At 38.2% G+C, this 20063-nt stretch overlaps 1 protein-coding gene across 21 annotated transcripts in view; it reads left to right on the plus strand.

The window, feature by feature from the left end:
• Window positions 1-20063, plus strand: part of Dlg2 (discs large MAGUK scaffold protein 2) — a 1899378-nt gene that overhangs the window by 1206122 nt on the left and 673193 nt on the right. For all 21 annotated transcript variants that reach the window (XM_051148923.1, XM_051148943.1, XM_051148920.1 and 18 more), the window contains one exon: window positions 9369-9422. In XM_051148923.1, the coding sequence (XP_051004880.1) occupies window positions 9369-9422 (54 nt within the window). The remainder of the gene's footprint in view (window positions 1-9368; window positions 9423-20063) is intronic.

Consider the following 20063-nt stretch of genomic DNA (forward strand, 5'->3'; position numbering starts at 1 on the left):
TTAAGGAACATATTCTCTACGACAGTCAATACCCCACCCATCAGCCAATTCACTAGACATCTATTTACATCACCCTCCCTTACCTCATTTAACTCTTGTCTTTCATTTCAGCTTGTCTTTCTTAAAATCAATGTGGCAGAATGGTAATAGCAGATTCCTTTCCCTGCAGGAAGAATTGTACATCTTGTGCCAGTCTCCCTCCACTCCCCAGTGCTTCCCAATAGGGTAAAATTTATGATGAGTGAAATCACATCCTCGATGAGATTCACTCTTAGAGGTCACCTACTATACATTTTTATTCTTCAACTAGAGAAATAAATGCTGAGTATCACTGAGTTATCTTTTTTACTCTGAGTTATGGAAGTTGTTGGTTTTAAAGGTGGCATCTCCAGGCACTGGTTACACTAGGAACATAATTTCCTACCGTCACCATGGTCATTTCCAGGTAGATATGGTATTCAGATTTTGATAGCTAGGGAGGAAAATACTGGAGATATCAAGTTGATCCTATTATAAATTTCTTGAAATTCTGTTGTATTAAAAAGGTGGTTACAGAGTAAAATCAAAGAAGCATGCATTCATTGTTTAAATAAATCATGAAATACTAAATGTGTTTAGTTTGAGGGGGAGCTCCGGTTATAAGTTCTGTAGGTGTCAGATTGCTTTGTCCATGATTTTTGAGTCCCTAGTTTTCCTCTAAATTCCTCCAAAATCTCCAATTTCTTCCGAAATGTATGTTGGGGTCATAACTTTGAGTAGTGCTGCTAGTAGCTGCTTACTAATGGATTTTGAGCCAAGATGAGAAATCTTCCCCTCTACCAGTTATTAGTGTAGTGACCTTGTGTTGGCACCCAGCTCATTTATGGAAGAAACATAGCTGGAGGACATAATTCTTCAGGAGGTAATGAGGGGCCAAAAGAGTGAGCTCAAAGTACCAGCATATGGTTAGAATTGGGTGTTTGTGCTGAGACTCCTCCTTGATGGATGTGCTGTAGTTTAGAATGGTGCAGAAAGGAGGCCATCAGTGCAGTACAAGAGTTTCCATAGAAGGAAGCCATTGTCCTGTCTACCCAGTTCACTAATTCTGTTGTTTTAGAGGTTGATTATACACTTTTATCTTATTTATTCCCTCATTCCATAGAATTAAAAGTCACTTAACAATCATTTCTACAAACAAGCTGATAAGGAAATGTAGTGAAACATGGGGTTTGCCTACACAAATAGTTAAAATTTTGAGAAGAAATTGTAAGTATCATATATGAACAAACTTAACTATCAAACCCTATTAAGCCGAAGGACTAGTGATGGCTGATCTTGGTAATCAACTGGACACACTGAGAAAAGGGAACTTCCTTCGAAGAAGTGCCTGCATCCGATTGACCTGTGGACATGTCTATAGAGGAATGTCAATTGACATAGGAGGGCCCAGCCAATCAGAAAGGTAGTTGAACGTGAGTCTGGGAGAAACAGAAAGCCACATTGCTCTGTGCCCTCTGATTCAGTTCTGACTTGAGCTCCTGCTCTGACTTCCCTCCATGATGGGACTCTAACCTGTAAGGCGAAATAAATGCTTTCCTCTCACAAGTGGCTTTTGGTCCCAGTGTTTATCACAGTGTCCAGAATAAAAGTAGGCCAGAACCACAAAGTTTATAGCTCTTGGGGAACTGATGGTCTCCAGACTATGGATGGCTCTGAGAATAGCCCACGTGGAATGAATCAGTGATATAATAGGGTATGGTTATCGTGACAAGGGCCACACTGCGGGAACCACATTTGAGGTCTGAGCGGACGGTTCCATTTTTCTGGGGTCTTCACAAAGCATTTATTTAAATTATGTAAATAGAGATGTTCTTTCTCATAGTGAATTGAGGATTTGGGGGTACTGTGTGTGGATGATAAAGAGCAGGGAGGTTAAGAATCAGAAGACTTGGGTTTGAGATCTAGCTTTGATTCACTCTAGATGTCTAAATCTGACAAATTCACTGAACCCCCATTAATTTCTTTTCATTTATCTGTAGACAAGAGAAAACTGTTATTCCTTATATAAGGAATAAGGAATAATACACAACATAAAATTTTGCCTTTTTGCCTGGCACAGTGGGAACTTGGTTGATGAATATTTTTCCCTTTCTTCCTCTTATGGGAATTTAATTATCAAATATGTATGAACACTTTATATATGATATGAAGCATGACACTGGTGTTTGAAATAATTATCAGATTGGGTTTTATATTGATCTGAAGAACAACTTTTCATGAGTCATTTATTTTAGTTTCATGTACTAAATACACTGAAGAGTGAAGAGACAGTGCAGGGTCTGGAGGCTCCACAGCCAACAGTCCAGTCTAATCCAAGCAGCATGGAATCTAGTGGACACATAAAGAAAACTATTTGATTCTCTGGTCCTTTCTGTGTCTCATCTCCAGGTTCCACCATGCTTTATGCACCAGGGAGAATGAAATGACTAACTTAGTCTTTAGAATATCAACAATATGCTGCAAAGCTTTGTATTTCCTTCTATGTTATGTAATTTGTAGTGCTGGGCAATCTAAGCCTGGGTTTAACATATGGTAAGTAAATACTCCATAACTGAAGTATACCCAAAGCACAGACATCCTTGTGGTAGAGGATCAACTGGCAATGGGAATTTTAATTTTATTTATTTATATTTTTGGCATATACATTTATATTATTACATGTAAGTAGAAAATTACATACAGCATGAACTATGAAACAATTGGGGATTACATGAATGTTACATTCAAGGTATTTTGGTTAATTGCATTGGGCTGAAATACTTGTGGTTGTGATGATAAAATTTGTTGACTAGAACAGACTTTTGTCTACTCAGCCAGTCTCTACAGGGTAAGAAAACCTGCCCCATACATGAGGGGCAAAGAGTTACTTTTTTGAGAGGAAGATGGACAGGTCTGTCATCTGTTTCCAGCTGAACACCAGAGGGTACTTCATGCCATTATTTTATTCATTAGGACAGAATAATGTCCTGTTTTATCATTAAGCACATTCATTGTACTCAGGAATATAAAGCTGGAGGATCATGAGTTTCAGGACACCCTTGTCTATATACTAAGAACCTGTCTCCAACAAACAAACAGACAAACAAACAAACCAATGTGAGAGGGCTCAAGAAAGTTCACAGTTGAATTTGTTCATGTGAAAAACATGGATCTGCTATTCAGACTTCTATTTTTTTTAGCTAGGCTGCTGGTAAAGGAGGCAGGTTACTGTGTAGGGTTGTTGTTGTTGTTGTTGTTGTTGTTGTTGTTGTTTGGGGTAGGGAGGGCACCAAAGATCTGCATTCTTCAGCATTCATACTGCTCTCTTACCTACTCTCCACGCCTCCATGTTCTTTTCTGTGAAGAGCATGTTCTAGCCACTGCATGTTGGGTACAAATCAGGTAACAAGAAGCCACTGGTGAAGTTATTAGCGCTGGCTTATATCTGGGATGGATAGCATGGAACTCATTTGGTTGATAATGTGGAGAAAGGAACATGAGATGACAATATTTTTAAAAGCAAAGCTAAATCCAGTGATAACATAACCTTCCATTTATAGGCCTCTATTTGGCTTCACATGCATTATTTTTCCACCTCACTTCTTGAGAAATAGGTTAACTAGAAAATAGCATTGTCCCATTTTTTTTAAAGTAGAAGTTTGCAGTAGATTAGGGGACCTAGAAACCTTGTGAGAATTGGGAAATGGAATCTCAGTCAGTACAAAGAGAAACTTCTCCTTAGAGTATGAAAGAGAAACCTTTAACTTTCCAGGCCAATAAAGAAAAGAAAAGAAAAGAAAAAAGAAAAGGGAAAGGGAAAGGGAAAGGGGAAAAGGAATACTTTCAGTTTGCTTATCTGAAATTCAAGAGACTAATCGGGAAATTGTTTTACACCCTGGGTTCTGGTGCCAAAAAGACATGGATCAAATTTTCTCCTAGATCTTTTTAGATTTATGGCCTCAAGCAAATGAGCTAGTCGGCTTTGGTTTCTTTCCTTTCTTTCTCCATTTCTCCTCCACCCCACCCACATGTCTCTCCTTTCTGGTTTGCTTTTCCACCTCCCCTTTCCCTTACTCCATCTTGCCCTCCCTTGCTGTCCCCTCTGCCACTCCCCTCCCCTTCCGTTGCTCTGTCTTTCCTTCCTGCCTCCTGCTTCCCCATCCTGCCCCTCTCTACTCTTCTGTTCCTTTTCAGTAGTAAAATATCATTAATTTTGAATACTACAAAAAATTAAGGGCACCAATTAATCTTAAAGTATCATTAGCACTGATTCATAATACTACCTCATGAGGGGCTTAATACTTCTAATACTATTATTGCTATTTTGTTATTCTTGTAGCCTCAGTTCTAGTTTTGAGTCAAATATGCAATCTGAAGCATACCATTTTTCCCTGTTACTCTATTTGTAAAATTAAGAATAAAGACAAACATTCCTTGTCTCCACTTTAAAATCCTCTTGTTTCCCCGCCTGTACATTACAAATCGTTGTTCCTCTTTTATAGTAATAAGCAGTGATTCAATAAGCTAATTTATATGAAGTGAGCTCCACCCCTTAATGAATTGTTAGCCACCCCTTTCTTAAGGAGCAGAAGCTAGAGATGGCTGATTGGTGGGTTTGGAAGATGGTAATTGTAGGCTCAAAGTAATTCCTTCAACTGGGAATGGAAACCTGAGAATATCCAGAGATGTGAGGCCCCAGCTCAGAAAACTGTGGGAATAAGAAGGAAGAAAAAATATTAAATTCAAAAAAGAAAAAGTACAATTTTGGAAAAAGAGAAAAATTTATCTTTCCAACCATTCTTTTTTCCATTTAAGGCAGTTTACTAATAGAGGATGTGCTGAAAAGCTAACACAAAACATAGCCAGTTTTGTTATAAATCATTGGCATCTCAGTACTGGGGTCTTATTTCAGCCCTGGCAGAATGCATGGATGTTAATCCCAAATATGCTACTTTCCTGGCTGGAGTCAAACTATCATTGATCTGAGGCTCACCCTGCTGGTAGCCTCTCCATTGTTTGTAGTTGGCTAACAGGGTGTCTAGTAGCAGCCAGTAAGAGCCAGCTATTAGGTAACTTGAGGTTGAAAGGTTTAAAACTTTCACTGATTTTTGTCTCTCTGCTGTCTTTGTCTCTCTTTTGTCTTTGTCTCTCTCTTTCTCCACCCCCCCCGCTCTCTCATTTTAAAGACTATGCCTTTGTGAGTGCTTACTCAGGAGTCTCATCCTGAAAGACTGAGAAGGCTGTCAAGATGCCAAACCCTAACATCTGCCTATATACTACACTTGTCATATTTTGGCTCCTCCTTAACTTGACCCATTAGCATTGTGCAGTTTTTTTACACTGATAGTTTTACTGTTTGTGGCATGGAGTCTGGTTGAGGAACTAGTTAGCTTTTCTGTTTTCAGTTGTTGCTTCTTGAGGTTTTAGAAATGGGCCTGGATTCAGTCTTTGACCTTGTCTACCCTGCACTCACATGGGGGCATGAGCTCCACAGTGTACCTACTGTAATGCTCAGACACTGTACTCCCTACTAGTAACTGTTTGACGAGACTTCTTCTCTGTAGGTGGTCTGAAACAACCTGCTTACTTATGTCAGAAATGTTTCACAGAACAGGGCAATTAGCAACATCCAGAAGTGAGATGAGAACGCTTTGATTGAGAAAATGCCTCCATAAAGCAGACTGTAGGCATGCATGTAAGGCATTTTCTTAATTAGTGACTGATGTTGGAGGACCCAGCCTATTGTGAGTAGAGCCACACCTGGGTTGGTGGTCTTGATTTCTATAAGAAAGGCTGGATAAGCCATGAAGACTAAGCCATTAAGCAGCATTCCTCCATGGCCTCTGCATCAACTCCTGCGTCCAGGTTCTTGGCCCCGCTTCAGTTCCTGTCCTGACTTCCTTCAGTGATGAACAGGGATGTGGAAATGTAAGCCAAATGAGCCCTTTCCTCCCCCAAGTTGCCTCCACCGTGGTGCTTTATCACAGCCGTGATAACCCTAAGACTACCATGGTGCCCGCCGTATGTTGACTTCCTTATTAAAGCGATTCTCTTAATAACAAGCCCAGAAGCTTATCTTTTACCTACAAAAGCAAAGTAGCCACTGTGAATCTCAGAATCCTTGTGTAGGTTGTGAAACACAAAGACAGAAAGGAAGCTGGGGTGCATGAATTCGTAATTTTAGCAGTGTTCTCGACACCTGTGTGTTGCTTCTTTGTGATTGGCTTCATTTGTTCCTGCTGAGGACTGGCTTCCTCCACAGGGAGGAGAATGTAAAGGAAAGGGGAAACTACTCGCCCTTTACTATCTGGGTCACCAGGAAAGGCTACCTTTCTTAATCCTTCAACGTTTCAAAAATGCCTGCATAGATTTACATGAACACCAGCCTAAAAGCCTCTGATGAAAAGGAAATTATTTGTCTCTCTCCAGATTTGTCATGAGTCTCTTTCCAGTGAATGGAAGTAAGCATGTGGAAAGGAAAGCTGGGGTGGGAGTCAGCAGTTTAACAGATGGGTTCAATTAAAGAGGATATCTACTACAAAACCAGGGTGGGTATGTGGGGCAGTGGAGAAGAAACGGAGACAGAACCAGTGAAGCAACCAGGGAACTGGTTTCTAAAACTCAAAAACCCAACAAGATGAATCTAAGTTTGGCTTCTGACCCTTGCAAAAGTCAACAGGGAAACAGAAGAACAAGTGTTATGTGAGTAACTCAGATATTTGCACAGGGGCACTTGAGTATCTTCAAAGTGTTTGGTAAAACTTATAAAGATATTAATGCTTATTTTGGAGCCCTTATCTGTACTTTATAGTTACATTGAATCAGTACATCCTAAATTGGGCTGAGAGCTAAAATAATGGAAGAGAACATATGTTTGGGCAAAGCCACTGTTTGATACACAGCACAACACAACTAATAATATACTAAAATTCATGTGCTCTTCTCTATATACAATTCATATAGAGAAATACAGAGAAGTATATAATCTCTTTTGATTTTTAAATATAGAATCTCTGTTGCAAAGATCAAATTTACATATGGGAAATGGAAAATAGCACAAACAGAAAGTTATAGATAGCACTGCATAGAAAATGGGATCTTAAATTTATTCATATAACATAAAATGTAACCTATAAGATAGAATAAGGATTAAATAAAATCCCCAGATCAATTCAATTCAAATGCAGTGATCAGTGCTATGCTTGATAACAAAGACGAGCTGTGATATATAGTCAGTTGTCAAAGATAGGAGACACATCCTTTTGTGGATCATAGGAACAAAATCAAAAGTATAGATGAGTCATCATCAAACTAGAAATATAATGTAGTGTAATATATATTGATATATAATAGATGATAGATTGATAGATTATAGATACTTCATAGGATTGATTTCAATATCTAATCGGCAATACCCTGAGACTTCTTTTCTTCCAAAGCGGTCTTTGCTTTGCCTGATGCTCTAGCAGAGAATTTTAGATGCTTTGTGATAGATCCAAAGTGCTAGGATTCAGTAGCTGCTCAGCAGGAAAACTGTGAATTTTGATACCCCAGAAAACAACATTACATTTTAATTCTCATTGTTCCTGAACTTCCATTTTCTCATCTTTACATTGGTATAGTGATATTAATATATTGTCAGTATAGTTTTCTGGCAATTAAATGAGAATGTGTTCTCTGTATTCACACACACACACACACACACACACACACACACACACGCACACACACACCAGTGACATTGTTATTACTACAAACTAGCATAGCTCTGCAATCTCTGAAGTCTAAATAGATTAGTAGCCATCATATATGTATGAATGTGTATTCATAGTAGTCTAGCATTAGGAACACTTGGGAATATTTAGCATTAATCCTGAAATGTAGTTTCTAAGGTGAATGCAAATTCATATCCTCATTTACTCTTTAACACTTTCACACATGATCACTGTTATTTCCATTCCACAGAGGTAAATGATCGAGAAATTCTGACCACAGGGCTACAACCCTAAGAAGTTGGCCAGACCCCAAAGCATTTATTTGAGAAGTTGCTACAGCAACTTTGAGCCCATGTCTTCTGTGCCCCATATCAAAAATTCTCTTTATACACAATATTTTTAGGTTTGGATATATGTGGTCTACCTATCTCCAAAGTTTCTATTCACCTACAAGGTATTTATTGATAATTAATAATGTATCATGAATATCCAGTTGACTTCTATGTAAATATGTATGTTTGTGTTTGAATATATCAAGTTTATGTTCATTATTTATGGTCTTTGAGTTAAGAAACAGAATTTCACCATATAAAATCTACTAGAATGAGGTTAGGCTTTTGATTAGGATTCCAGTGGCACAGACTGACATTAAAATGCTGTTAACTCTGTTGACTCCAGAGTGCACAGCTAATGAAATGTCCCCAAAGTTGAGAACTTGCCCAGCCACTGCATTGCATTGGACAGTTCTCAGTTACTCAAGAAGATGAGAGTACGTCCTCCTATCTAAATGAAATCTGTAATTTGGGATGGAGATTAAAGATCCTTTGGGGGAGTGGAGGAAAGATTGACGTGAAAATTCTAGAAACGTGAAAATAAAAATAGATCTACTCAGTATTCATGAAGTCAGATTGGTGAGGCAAATAGATTGCCAGTTCTCGTTTTCTAATGCCTAGGCCTGTGGCACTCCTGCATCAGTCTTCCATAGGTTTCCATTCAACTCTAAAAGGAATTACTGGAACCTGTACTCACAGGTGTGTGTGTGTGTGTGTGTGTGTGTGTGTGTGTGTGTGTGTGGTTTGAGTAAGCTTACCATATATAAATTGTCCTCTCCAATTTTTAAACATTGTCATGACTTTACATACATAAATGTAAACAGATGATATAAATGTATTAAAGAAATATTTGTAAATGAACCTTTACTGCATCAGGTAAGCATTCTGTTATGCACTGGTTTATTTAGCAGCTGATATTTGATTGCGCTTACTTGAGAGAAAAGTTACATTTCTTCAGCAAGCTCGTTTTATAAGGAAATGGCACGTGTTTTAACATTAACCAATTCAATTGAAATCCTTACCTCTTATGCAGCACAAACCCTATGTTTTTGTGTACAACTTAAGAGAAAATTGATGTGATTTCTACGAATGCTTAATGTACTTTAGTAAGCATTGCAACTAGGTACTTGAAGTGAGGGGAAGTGTGGAAACTCAGCCTTTTTATTTCAACCTCCAACTCTGCTCAGGGTGTGTACCAGACCTCAGGAAATGCTTGTGGGGATCTTTGTTAAATAGGTGAACAGAATTGGTCTCTGAATAGAATATTGGTTACTTAATCATTTTTTCTGCTTCTTTTCTTTAGGCTAGCCCTGCACCTATAATTGTCAACACAGACACTTTGGACACTATTCCTTATGTAAGTAACATTTTTATTAAGACTTTATTTTAAAAGTCTGGTAGTACTCAGTTAGCTACACTTAACAATCACTGTGTGATTAGTTCTAGTCAAGCCACATAATCTGATAAAAATGATGTGCATAATTAGTTTCACGGATGTTGTTTTGTTGTTTCCTGAACTTTGGCTTAGTAATATAAATATTTCTCTCTTTTGTTTGTATTTTGTAGAGTGGACAGTCATGAGAGGAAAGAAACATAAATGAGTCTGTTATAATACTGTCTGTGTGCTAGGTGGTTCCCTGGAAAGTGATTGCATTGATAGTAGCAGACATAGCAAACATCATTGTGTTTCTAGCCATCATTCAGATCAATTTCTATTGCATTACCTGAAATGCAATTGATCAATAAATATTCACTAGATCCTTTGGGGCTCCTAGTAAGACCTGGAAGGAAAATTTTTACAGATGAAGTTTTCATGTAGTTAAATATACAGATTTGTGAAGATGTAGAATATGAAGCAATAAGGCCACCATTGAGTATGAAATAACAGGATGGGGTCAACTAAGAGCCCGGGACACTGCGACATAATCATTATAATGGCCAACAATTTGAGGATAGATTCCAGCTCTAGGGACTGGTAATAGACTCAAGGTGGGAAATTAGTTGACATCATGGATATCTATGAGTTCTTTGAGCTGATTGATGGGTGGGTGATGGTGACCAGGGCTCACAAAGACTGCCACATCTCCCTGCAGACAGAAGGTGTAGAGTAGGGAAGAAAGGCTGGTAGGATAAATGACAAGAACAGATGTGTGGCCCTTACGTGAGTGAAGCGTATGAAGTTCTTAGAATTGGCACAAAGCTGGTCCTTGCTACACAGCCAGTGTTCCCCCCCCACACACACACACACATGTCTGAGGGCACCAAGCAAATCCCAGACACAAATAAAGCTGTGGTCTGTGGAGAATACAAAGCATGTGGCCCTATAAAGGGGACAGCAGCTTCTTGGGGCCATTTTGACAAATCCTGTAATGTTGAAGAGAGGTTGAAAATGTACATCTTTATGTCAATATCTGCAGTCCGAAAGACAGCAAATAATACCTCCAAAAATGCAAACAGCTAACTCCAAATGAAGTGTTTCTCATCCTTGGGCTGGCTGCCTTTTGGTAAATGTATACATCCCAGAACTGGAGGTCCCAAGCAGGCTCTGCAAGCCAGTTGGGCTAGTGTCCAATTATAAGTGAGTATATACCATGTGTATCTTTCTGGGCCTGAGTTAACTCACTCAGGATGATCATTTCTAGTTCTATCCATTTGCCTGCAAATATCAGGATTTCCTTTTTTTTAATAGCTGAGTAGTATTCCATAGTATAAATGTACCACAGTTTCTTTATCCATTATTTGACTGAGGGACATCTAGGTTGCTTCCAGATTCTGGCTATTACAAATAAGGCTGCTGTGAAGATGGTTGAGCATGTGCCCTTGTTGTGTGGTGGAACATTCTTTGGGTGTATTCCAAGGAGTAGAATAGCTGAGTCTTGAGGTAGTCCTATTCGCAGTTTTCTGAGAAAGCACCAGATTGATTTCCGAAGTGGTTGTACAAGTTTGCACTCCCACCAGCAATGAAGGAGTGCTTCCCTTTATCCACATCCTTGCTAGCAACTGCTGTCACTCGAGGTTTTTTATCTTTGCCATTCTGGTAGGTATAAGAAGGAATCTCAGAGTCATTTTGATTTGTATTTCTCTTGATAACTAAAGATGTTGAGCATTTCTTTAAGTGTTTCTCAGCCATTTGAAATTCCTCTGTGGATAATTCTCTATTTAATTCTGAGTCCCATTTCTTAGTTGGGTTATTTGGTTTGGTGGTGTTTAATTTCTTGAGCTCTTTGTATAGTTTTGATATTAGTCTTTTGTCAGATGTAGGGTTGGTGAAGATCTTTTCCCAGCCTATAGGCTGTCGTTTTGTTCTGTTGGCAGTGTCTTCTGCCTTACAGAAGCTTCTCAGCCTCATGTAGTTAAGTACCAGAGAGGGGATGTGGTTAAACTCTGGCATGAATCAAGTAGGCTATACAGCATTAAGGGCTCTGTAGAAGGACACAAAGTAATATATTAAAGGCACTAGGTGTCCTCCTACCTTCTCTTTGAACATAATTTAGTCATCCTAACAATTCTGTGAAGCAAAATATATTAATTTATATTAAAAATTGAAAAACTGAGTCTTAAGGAAGTTAAGTAACTCATTGAATTATTCTATGCAATAAGTAGAGGAATAAATAAACCTAAATACTCTTACAATTGCTTAAAGGCTTTTTAGCTCTTATCTTGATGCTGTGTATGTTTCTCCCCTGTCTTCCCTTATAGTCAGCCTCTGGACTTCAGAACAAATCTTGCTTACAGATCTTATTGATGCATGGAATCTTGCTAGAGAGACCTTGTCACAGAAGCCCCACTTTCCTCAGGATAGGGATCCATATATTAGGGAATTCAATATTCTAAACATATGTGTGGCATAAGAAATCTGACAAAGCATAAAAGTAGTGTGTTCTCTTCACCTTTCAGTTGCTGGCATAAAACACTTACCAAAGGCAAGGTAGGGAGGAGAGAGTTTATTTGGCTTACACTTTAAGGTCCCAATCCATCATTGAAAGAATTCAATAGTATTTCAAGATTTCGTTAGTGTTCTCATGGCTTCACTGTAAGATGCTGGCATGTAAAAAAAAAAAAAAAAACAAAAAAACAAAAAACAAAAACCATGATTCTCAATAGGATGTAAATAAAGATCTTATACAGACATGCTCAACTGCTGTCCCAATCGATTAGCTAGTAAAAGCAGCCTCAGATTCTCTTAAATATCAACTTGGTACCTATTTTTTAATATACCCAAAGCTTTCTTTTTCTATTTAATCATACTTTTCACTAAGTAAAACCTTTTTTTATTTTAATTTTTAAGTGTAAGATCTATGGAGAGGGGTGCTAAACAGATCATGTTGGTGAAAACATACCAATTTCCGTGGTGGCATGTTCCTAAGCATCATATTTACTCTTTGTGGAGCTATAGGAATCCACATGACATAAACTATAATACCTGCCTCAGAGAGTGCTAAGGAAATTAAATCAGGTTTTATATATGAAGATGAAATCAGGGTTAACTTCTAACTGATGACAATGTGTGTACTTGTTTGAAAAAAATACAGGTTTACACAGTAGCATTTGGCTAAACTCTGGGAGAAATTCATAAATATGAATATCTTCTTCCAGATAGAGTTTGTGTGAGTGCAGTGTTTATTGAATATGGCAAGGTTAGTGTGTAGCCATTTCTGTGGATATCTTTAGCTCTTGATACAAGCTCAACCTGCCCCTCCCCCTTTCCCGATGCACTCCATAGGTAACCTTGAACAAATCACTGTTTCTTTCACAGTCTATTTTCTATTTTCTCATTCCCCAGTGTTCTATACTTTGTTTTCCTCTTTCTTTCTCATGTTCTACTTGTTCACATAATTTCAGCTCTATTTAATAAAAAAAATGACTTCAGAGTTCCCCGAGGTATTTTAGTCATGTTGCATAAGAACATTTCCTTCTTTAAAATATTACCTGAATGACAAGTTTCAGCTTGTATTTTGAAATTCTCCTCAAAAATAATTTCATTACATATAAATGTACTCATTTTGCTGATGAGTGAATTTAATTTGGGTATATAAATGGCTCTAATGGAAATGGTTCCTTGGCATATATGCAAAGGGTAATTGGACTGAAGGAAGTGTCTGAAGTCAAAGAGAATTTTTATGTAATTGTCTAGTGAAGTACAAAAAATACCTAGAAACATTTTGATTTTTCAAGAAGGTGTGGGATATTAGAGTTCTACCATTAATGGGATTTTCATGTGTGTGTGCCACAAAAGCTTAGTTATACATATGCCATGATATTTCAAGGTCATGTATGACTTTGCATATGCCCAGCCTTGCATGCAAAGCATGAGTTTTCCTATAATATTAAAATCACTCAAAGAGACACATCGGACAGAGGAATAGGATAGAGGAAGGGAGGGAGGGAGAGGGGAGGATCTTATTTCAAAATTCTAACCACTGCTTTTTACTACATTTTCTTTACTTTTTTGTTGCATATTTTTAATGCTAAAAACAAACAATATTCTATTCTTAGAAGTTCTGCATGTGCAGAACCTCTCTGTAACCTGCATGCCATGTACCCTCCCCCAATGACTTGCCTTTTCCTGTCAGTAGGCATGTCAGAGTTCAATGTTGAGCCCTTTCTGCTTTCTAAAAATAAAATTAATTGAAGAGATTAATTGAAGAGATTCGAGGATGTCCTGTGTTCCACCAAACTTCACTAGTGTCCATCTGATGGGTTGTTGGTTTTCTTAAAATGTGCCATGGGAAATAAAAGCCTTGAGAATCATGGCTTTCCCATCTCAGTCAGTAACTTGGAGATAGGTTACAGCAAAGTGTCTCATGTTTTAGGTAGTTTTAACCGAGCCACTGAACACCAAAGCTTGGCTTACCACTTAATATGCCCCCATGTAACAGCAATTTTTGGTGTGCAGCAGCCATGAGATCAGCAGCATGCAATGGTGACAACCTATTTCTCCCGCATGTATTTGGTCCTTACTTCATCTGTGGAGCACCAGTTTGGCTGGATCAGGAGGTGCAATGATGACTTCCCTGTCTATTCCATCCACAAGTGTTGTTCAAAGCCACAAAGCAAGCCTACTAGGGCCTCTGCTTGTGTTGAATCCCCTCAAAAACTATCATACAGACCAAATTACATCACTTCATTTAAGGTAGGGAATGAGTAAACATCTGCTAAACCATAAATTGATATACTGTATCATGGCCTTGAAAAACTCTCAACGGATACAGGAAGAGAAACTCTCATAAATCAAAATGATTATGGAGGGAATGCCATCTTTGGGAAAGCATTCCAGGAAAGTAGAAAAGGAAGTGGAAGAGAATAGGAAAGATGGAAGAAGAATTAGATTATAAAGAATATGTACTAGTCATCACCTGATCAATTTGGCTCAAGAAGAGCACTTATATGAAGATCATTTGAAAACCATCACAACAGCATAACCTTGGCAGTGAGAAGTACCACTGGATGTAAACAGCTGTAGTTTTGGGACAGAGCCTAAGACAGTGATGGGAAAAAAGCGACTGGAAAATAAGAGAGACAATAGCAGTCAAGGGAGAGAGGTAGATGAGAGGAAAATGAAGATGCCTTAGATTCAGGAACAGATACATATTAGAGTTAGTTGGCAGTAAGGTTTATTCAGGTAATTAGAGAATGGGTTTGAGACTCTGGGACATCTGTTAGCAAGGTATAAATAACACAAGTGCCTGATACCAGGAGGAGAAAAGTGAGGGGAAATCTCCCTTAGGAGCATGTGCTATTATAGACGTGAGTGATAGCAAAGCCCTTCCTTGACGACTGGACATATATGCATTGACTTCTTTAGATCACTGTGGACAGTAGCAGAGCCTCGTGGTTCAGGCTTCTGTTCACAGTTAAATAGACAGCTTTATAGAATATATTTATTTCCTTAAACCATCTTAAATATGATTACTAATGGTAAAACATTTTGGAAGCACTTTATGAGGTTAGTACATTTATCCTTCAGCCAACAGGTTTTCTTATTTCATCCTTTCTTACGAGCACTACTAAAACTTATATTGTTGATGGTCTTATCTATAATATTACCCAGCGATGAAAAATTCTTACCTGTCAGAAAGCAGTTTAATTTGGGCTAAACTGTGCCCATGAGGCAAGAAAAATTCATCAGCAGAGGCAATGCTATCAATACTTGTTCCACTATCAAACCTTGCCAATTTAAGTGCATTTCTCAATTGTGAAAATCACTAAATCCCCTTACTCTTTAACTTGCCATCTCACTCTAGAGGGGAAGATGTAGAGCAGAAGTATACTGTTCAGATGAAAATGGTCATCATATACCTGGAGAATGGAAGGCTGTGTTGGGCAGCCTTAAGGTGGAGCCTGGAAATTTGCATTTGTGACAGACTCTCCTGTAATGCTGAATTGTTCTTTGACTTCCATAATTTTAGCACTGGATATATATATATAACAACACAGACTGGGTTCCTTTTCATGCACAGCTGGGGTCTGATCCCATCAGTTAGGATTTGTGTTTGCCTTAAGTCATATGCCTAAGCCTCTGTGACAGTTGGTATAAAATTAGTTTATTGTTGACCTTGTAGAGGGTCTCATGAGTAGTCTGCTAATGTGTAGGTGTTTAATTAACATTGATCTCAGTCAGAAAGTGGAATGAGGCTATGCCTTTGATTAAATGAAATAGTCCTGTGACTTAACCTTGAGTTGTTGTGACAAGAATTCAGAAGGCAAAGCTACTTCTGGCAAGACTAATTGCAGTTATGCTGGTCATTGGGCACATTCACACCTAGAGTTTTGTACACAGGGTTTGTATGCCCTGTAAGTTAGTCACAGTAGCAACATTACCTGGAAACTTATACTGAAAGGACTCTTGGGTCTCAGGCAAGACTAACTACATTGAAAACTGCTGAATGAAAGCATGGAAATTTTGCATAGTAAACCTTAATAAGCACTATTACAGACAGAGCAATCCATTTCTTGGTTTGAACCCCTTATCTTTTTTTGTTGTTGTTGTTCACCATAGACTTTTCCCTGCCCTTTCCCTGTCTTCACTCTCTTTCACCTTTTTTAAACCTTAAATTCATCCATAGTTTTATAAGGAAAAAGGTCCATTTAATTCAACATATTTGATATACTTAACGAACATCTGCTATGTACTGTTAGTTTCTAGGCACAGGTTTCTCAAAGTAGCTACAAGTCATATAATATAATATTATAATGTTAGCTCTTAAATTATATGGGCTTCATTTTCAATGCTAATGAACAAGCATGGCTAATGGATAACATGTTAAATAATGGCGTTGTTATGGCAGAGGATGAATGAGAGGTATGCTGGCTAGTTTTATGTCAACTTGACACACACTAGTGTCATTTTAGAAGAAGGAACCTCAATGGAGAAAATTCCCCAACTAGATTAATCTGTCATGCATTTTCTTGATTGTTGACTGATATGGCTGGGCTCAGCTCACCTCGGGATGTGCTACCCCTGGGCTGGTCATCCTGGGTGCTTTATGAAAGCAGACTGCAAAGCCATTAAAAGCAAGCCAACAGACAGCACTTCTCCTTGACCTCTGCATCAGCATCTGCCTCCAGGCTTCTGCCCTGTTTGTGTACCCTCCCAGTGATGGCATATGATATGGAACTGTAATCTGAAATAAAACCCTTCCTCCCCAAGTTACTTTTGGCCCTGGTATTTTATCACAGTAATTGAAATCCTAATTAGGAATAGGATGAGGGGAGGTAGAAGGAGAAATATAGATGGATATGATTGTGCTTCATTGTTTGCATTAATAGAATTTTGAAGAATAAAGAATCTAAAGAAACATCATAAAATAAATAGAAACAAATAATACAAATGATGCAACTGTTACATGTCTATTATTCCAGAAAGTTCTGCAGGCAGAACTTCCCAGATATTAAGTAGCTAATAAATAAGTTAAATAGTGAAGCTACTTTTCAAAAAATAAGGAACCAGGGCTAGAAATATGTCTTAATGCTTAAGAGCCCTTATTACTCTTCCAAACAACTGAGTTTTATTCAGAGCGCCCATGTGTTTTGGGCTGCTCACAGCTCCTGTAACTCCATGTTCTTGTCTTTATAGGTGCACACACACACACACACACACACACACACAACACACACACACACACACACACATCAGACACACATAAGCACACACATATACATAAACAAATAAAAATGCAATCTTATATAATAGCTACATATAATTACTCATATTACCTAATTCCTTACCAGTGTGTACTTCCAACTTTGTAAGTTGGATTTATTTCCTTTCCTATGTGATTATTTCCGAGTCTATAATAAGACATAGCTAATAAGTCAGCAGTCTTTGAGACTTGTGTAGTATCCTCAGGTACAAAAGGTGATTTCTGCTCTCATGATCTTAATCTTCAAATCTGTCAGAGGTGACTAAAGAAGTCAATATGTATAATCATGAATTTCAGTTATTTTTTCAGCATTTCCTTAGTGTGAAATCACAATAAATCTCAAAGCTGGGTGAACATTTAAAGAAAACTAAATTGCCCTACTGACCCACTCAGCAACCTAGTTCTATGATTTTCCCCCACGTTACTCTCTATAGAGTGCTGGAGTGGCTTCTCTAAATGAAATTGCATACATTAAGACAGTCTTTATTTTAATTTGCCACATTGGACTTAAAGTGACAGGGAGAAAATAGAAGTCATTCATGTAGAGATTGTTGTTGGTGACAAGCTGTCATGTAGGCTCTTTTTCTAGGCATGGATACTATGAAGGCTCATGATCTCTATACCTGGGCAAAGAGATACTCTGGTTCAAAGACATTAAGCCTAACAGAGTAAGAACAGAAAAAAAAAGTGAGAACAGATAATCCTGAGGAATATCTGTGGAGCTGCCCAATGGCATTGCTTCTTAAGCTTTCCTAAGGCTGATTAGAAAATCCACAGTCCATTCCAGAATCCTAACCTTCAAGGTTGGGACTCTTTTCCCTTACGCATAAGTAGAACTGATAGTAGAAATCTCACAGGATGCATTAAGCACACACTCAAGCCCGAAGGAAGCTGCTCTACAATTTCCAATGTACTTTCCCTACATAGTAAAAACCCTAAGATGAGCTTAAGTGGAAGTGAAGCATAGGTAGGAAACGGTGGATACCGAGGAAACCAAATGAAACACTAATGGCACACAAAGCATAAATATAAGACATTGTGCATCAATTTGAGGAAGCTTTAATCTATTTTCAGTCATTTTGGGTACTGTAAAAAATATTCCTCTGGTCTGTTGAAGAAATAATAAGTTATAAAATGGGATTGTTAATGGTTTGAAACATATGCTTTCAGTCTGCCTGCTTTCTTCTTGTGTGTTCTCAAGGTTTCCTCTAAAGTGATGCTGCTTCTGGGAGGGGAGGTTAGAAGTCCAATTAGGCTGCACTAGCTCTTGGATAGGTTGTGAGGGAAATAGTAAGAAACACCGAGGAACACCCAGAACTGTCACTCTCCCAATATAGACAGTAGAGTTCTTCTACTATGGGGACTTTTGCCCAGAGTATTCTGAAGATGATGCGTGAAGAAACAAGAGAATTTCTCCCATTATAGATTTCTGCATTTTATGCATTATAATAAACAAAGTAGTAGCATTGCAGTTATCGGGGGGTGGGGGGAAGCTACCCAATAGGTTAATCTTTGTGGGGGATGCCAGCACACTTACAGTTTGCTAATAGGAAATGAAAAAAATAAACTGAAGTGGTCACTGTTGTAAGATAATTGAAAGTGTTTTGCACATAATAATTGTGCCAGTCATTCATCAGCTAAATTAGTGCTTGCCATGTTTTTCACTGTATACAGGTAGCTCCTAGCATGCAGTATTAGACACGCTGAATTATGCTTTGCTTGGCTTTAACTTCCAAAGACTCTCTAGCCCAGGTCTCTGAACATAATAGGATATGAATGAGAATTGAATATGCCACTGTCACACCCAGCTGTGTTCAAATTGAACCATTTTAACAGGATGACCATTGCTTGAAAAGGTGAATTATCTATTAATATGCGTGTATTTGTTTTTATCACATGACTCAAGGTGCATGAGGCCACCCAAAACTGGTGTGCTCAATTTGCAATTGGGTTAATTTGCAAATTGACATGTTCATTCACAACCTTTTCCTTCACACTGTGACCATGTAGACTAGAGTTCCTTTTCTTCGTCAAGGGTACTTTTGAGGAAAAATGAAGGCAGGCTTATATGAAGGAAAAGGATCCTAATTACCTGGGTAAGAACACATAGTAGGGAAAGGAAGAGAACAGGAGTGTAAGCAAGATCTGAATGAAGATGTAAATAACTCAATAAGTAAAAAATGAATCTTCTTTCATTTTTAAGAATCCTAAATTGTTAAACTAGAAGACCACATGTCAAATAAAAGGCAGCTATTATTCTCTTCTGTTGTTGTTAAGGAATTCCAGGTTTGTCTGGACATCGGGAAATCAAGACGGGCTTCCATGCACTTTCAGTTAATGAAAGTAACTTTGGTTTTTCTCAAGATGCTTTAGTGGAAATGAATTTTGATAACCCTGATTTCTTGGTACTGAGCCCAATGGTGTCTTCTCCAAAAACATTTTCTTTCGAATCTTCAGTCACATGAGTCAATGAGTAGAACCCTATTGTCGAACCCTATTGTCCTGCAGCGGAAGAAAAGTCATAAAGTACCTTTATTTTTGGCTTGCTGGCGTAGTTATCACATCAAATAGACATAGAATTTTAGTACTACTTAGTACTACTGACACAAGACTCTAGATTCCCCTGTAGTGGATCTGAGCATAGCATGGGCACAGCCTGGAGGTGGTAAAAACCATCCCAGGTGATTCATTGGTGAGGCTGAGGTTAAGAATCACCACCTTAGAGATGGAAAGTTGGCATTCCATTCTGAATCAGAATTCTAAAAATTGTGGAAGGACTTACATTGATAATTATTTTTGGAAGAATTTGGTAATAAGAGTGCAGAACAGATCATGAATCCCTAGAAGGTCTTCAA

The sequence above is a fragment of the Acomys russatus genome, chromosome 7 (assembly GCF_903995435.1).
Source record: "Acomys russatus chromosome 7, mAcoRus1.1, whole genome shotgun sequence".
NCBI classification, from domain to species: Eukaryota; Metazoa; Chordata; class Mammalia; order Rodentia; family Muridae; genus Acomys; species Acomys russatus.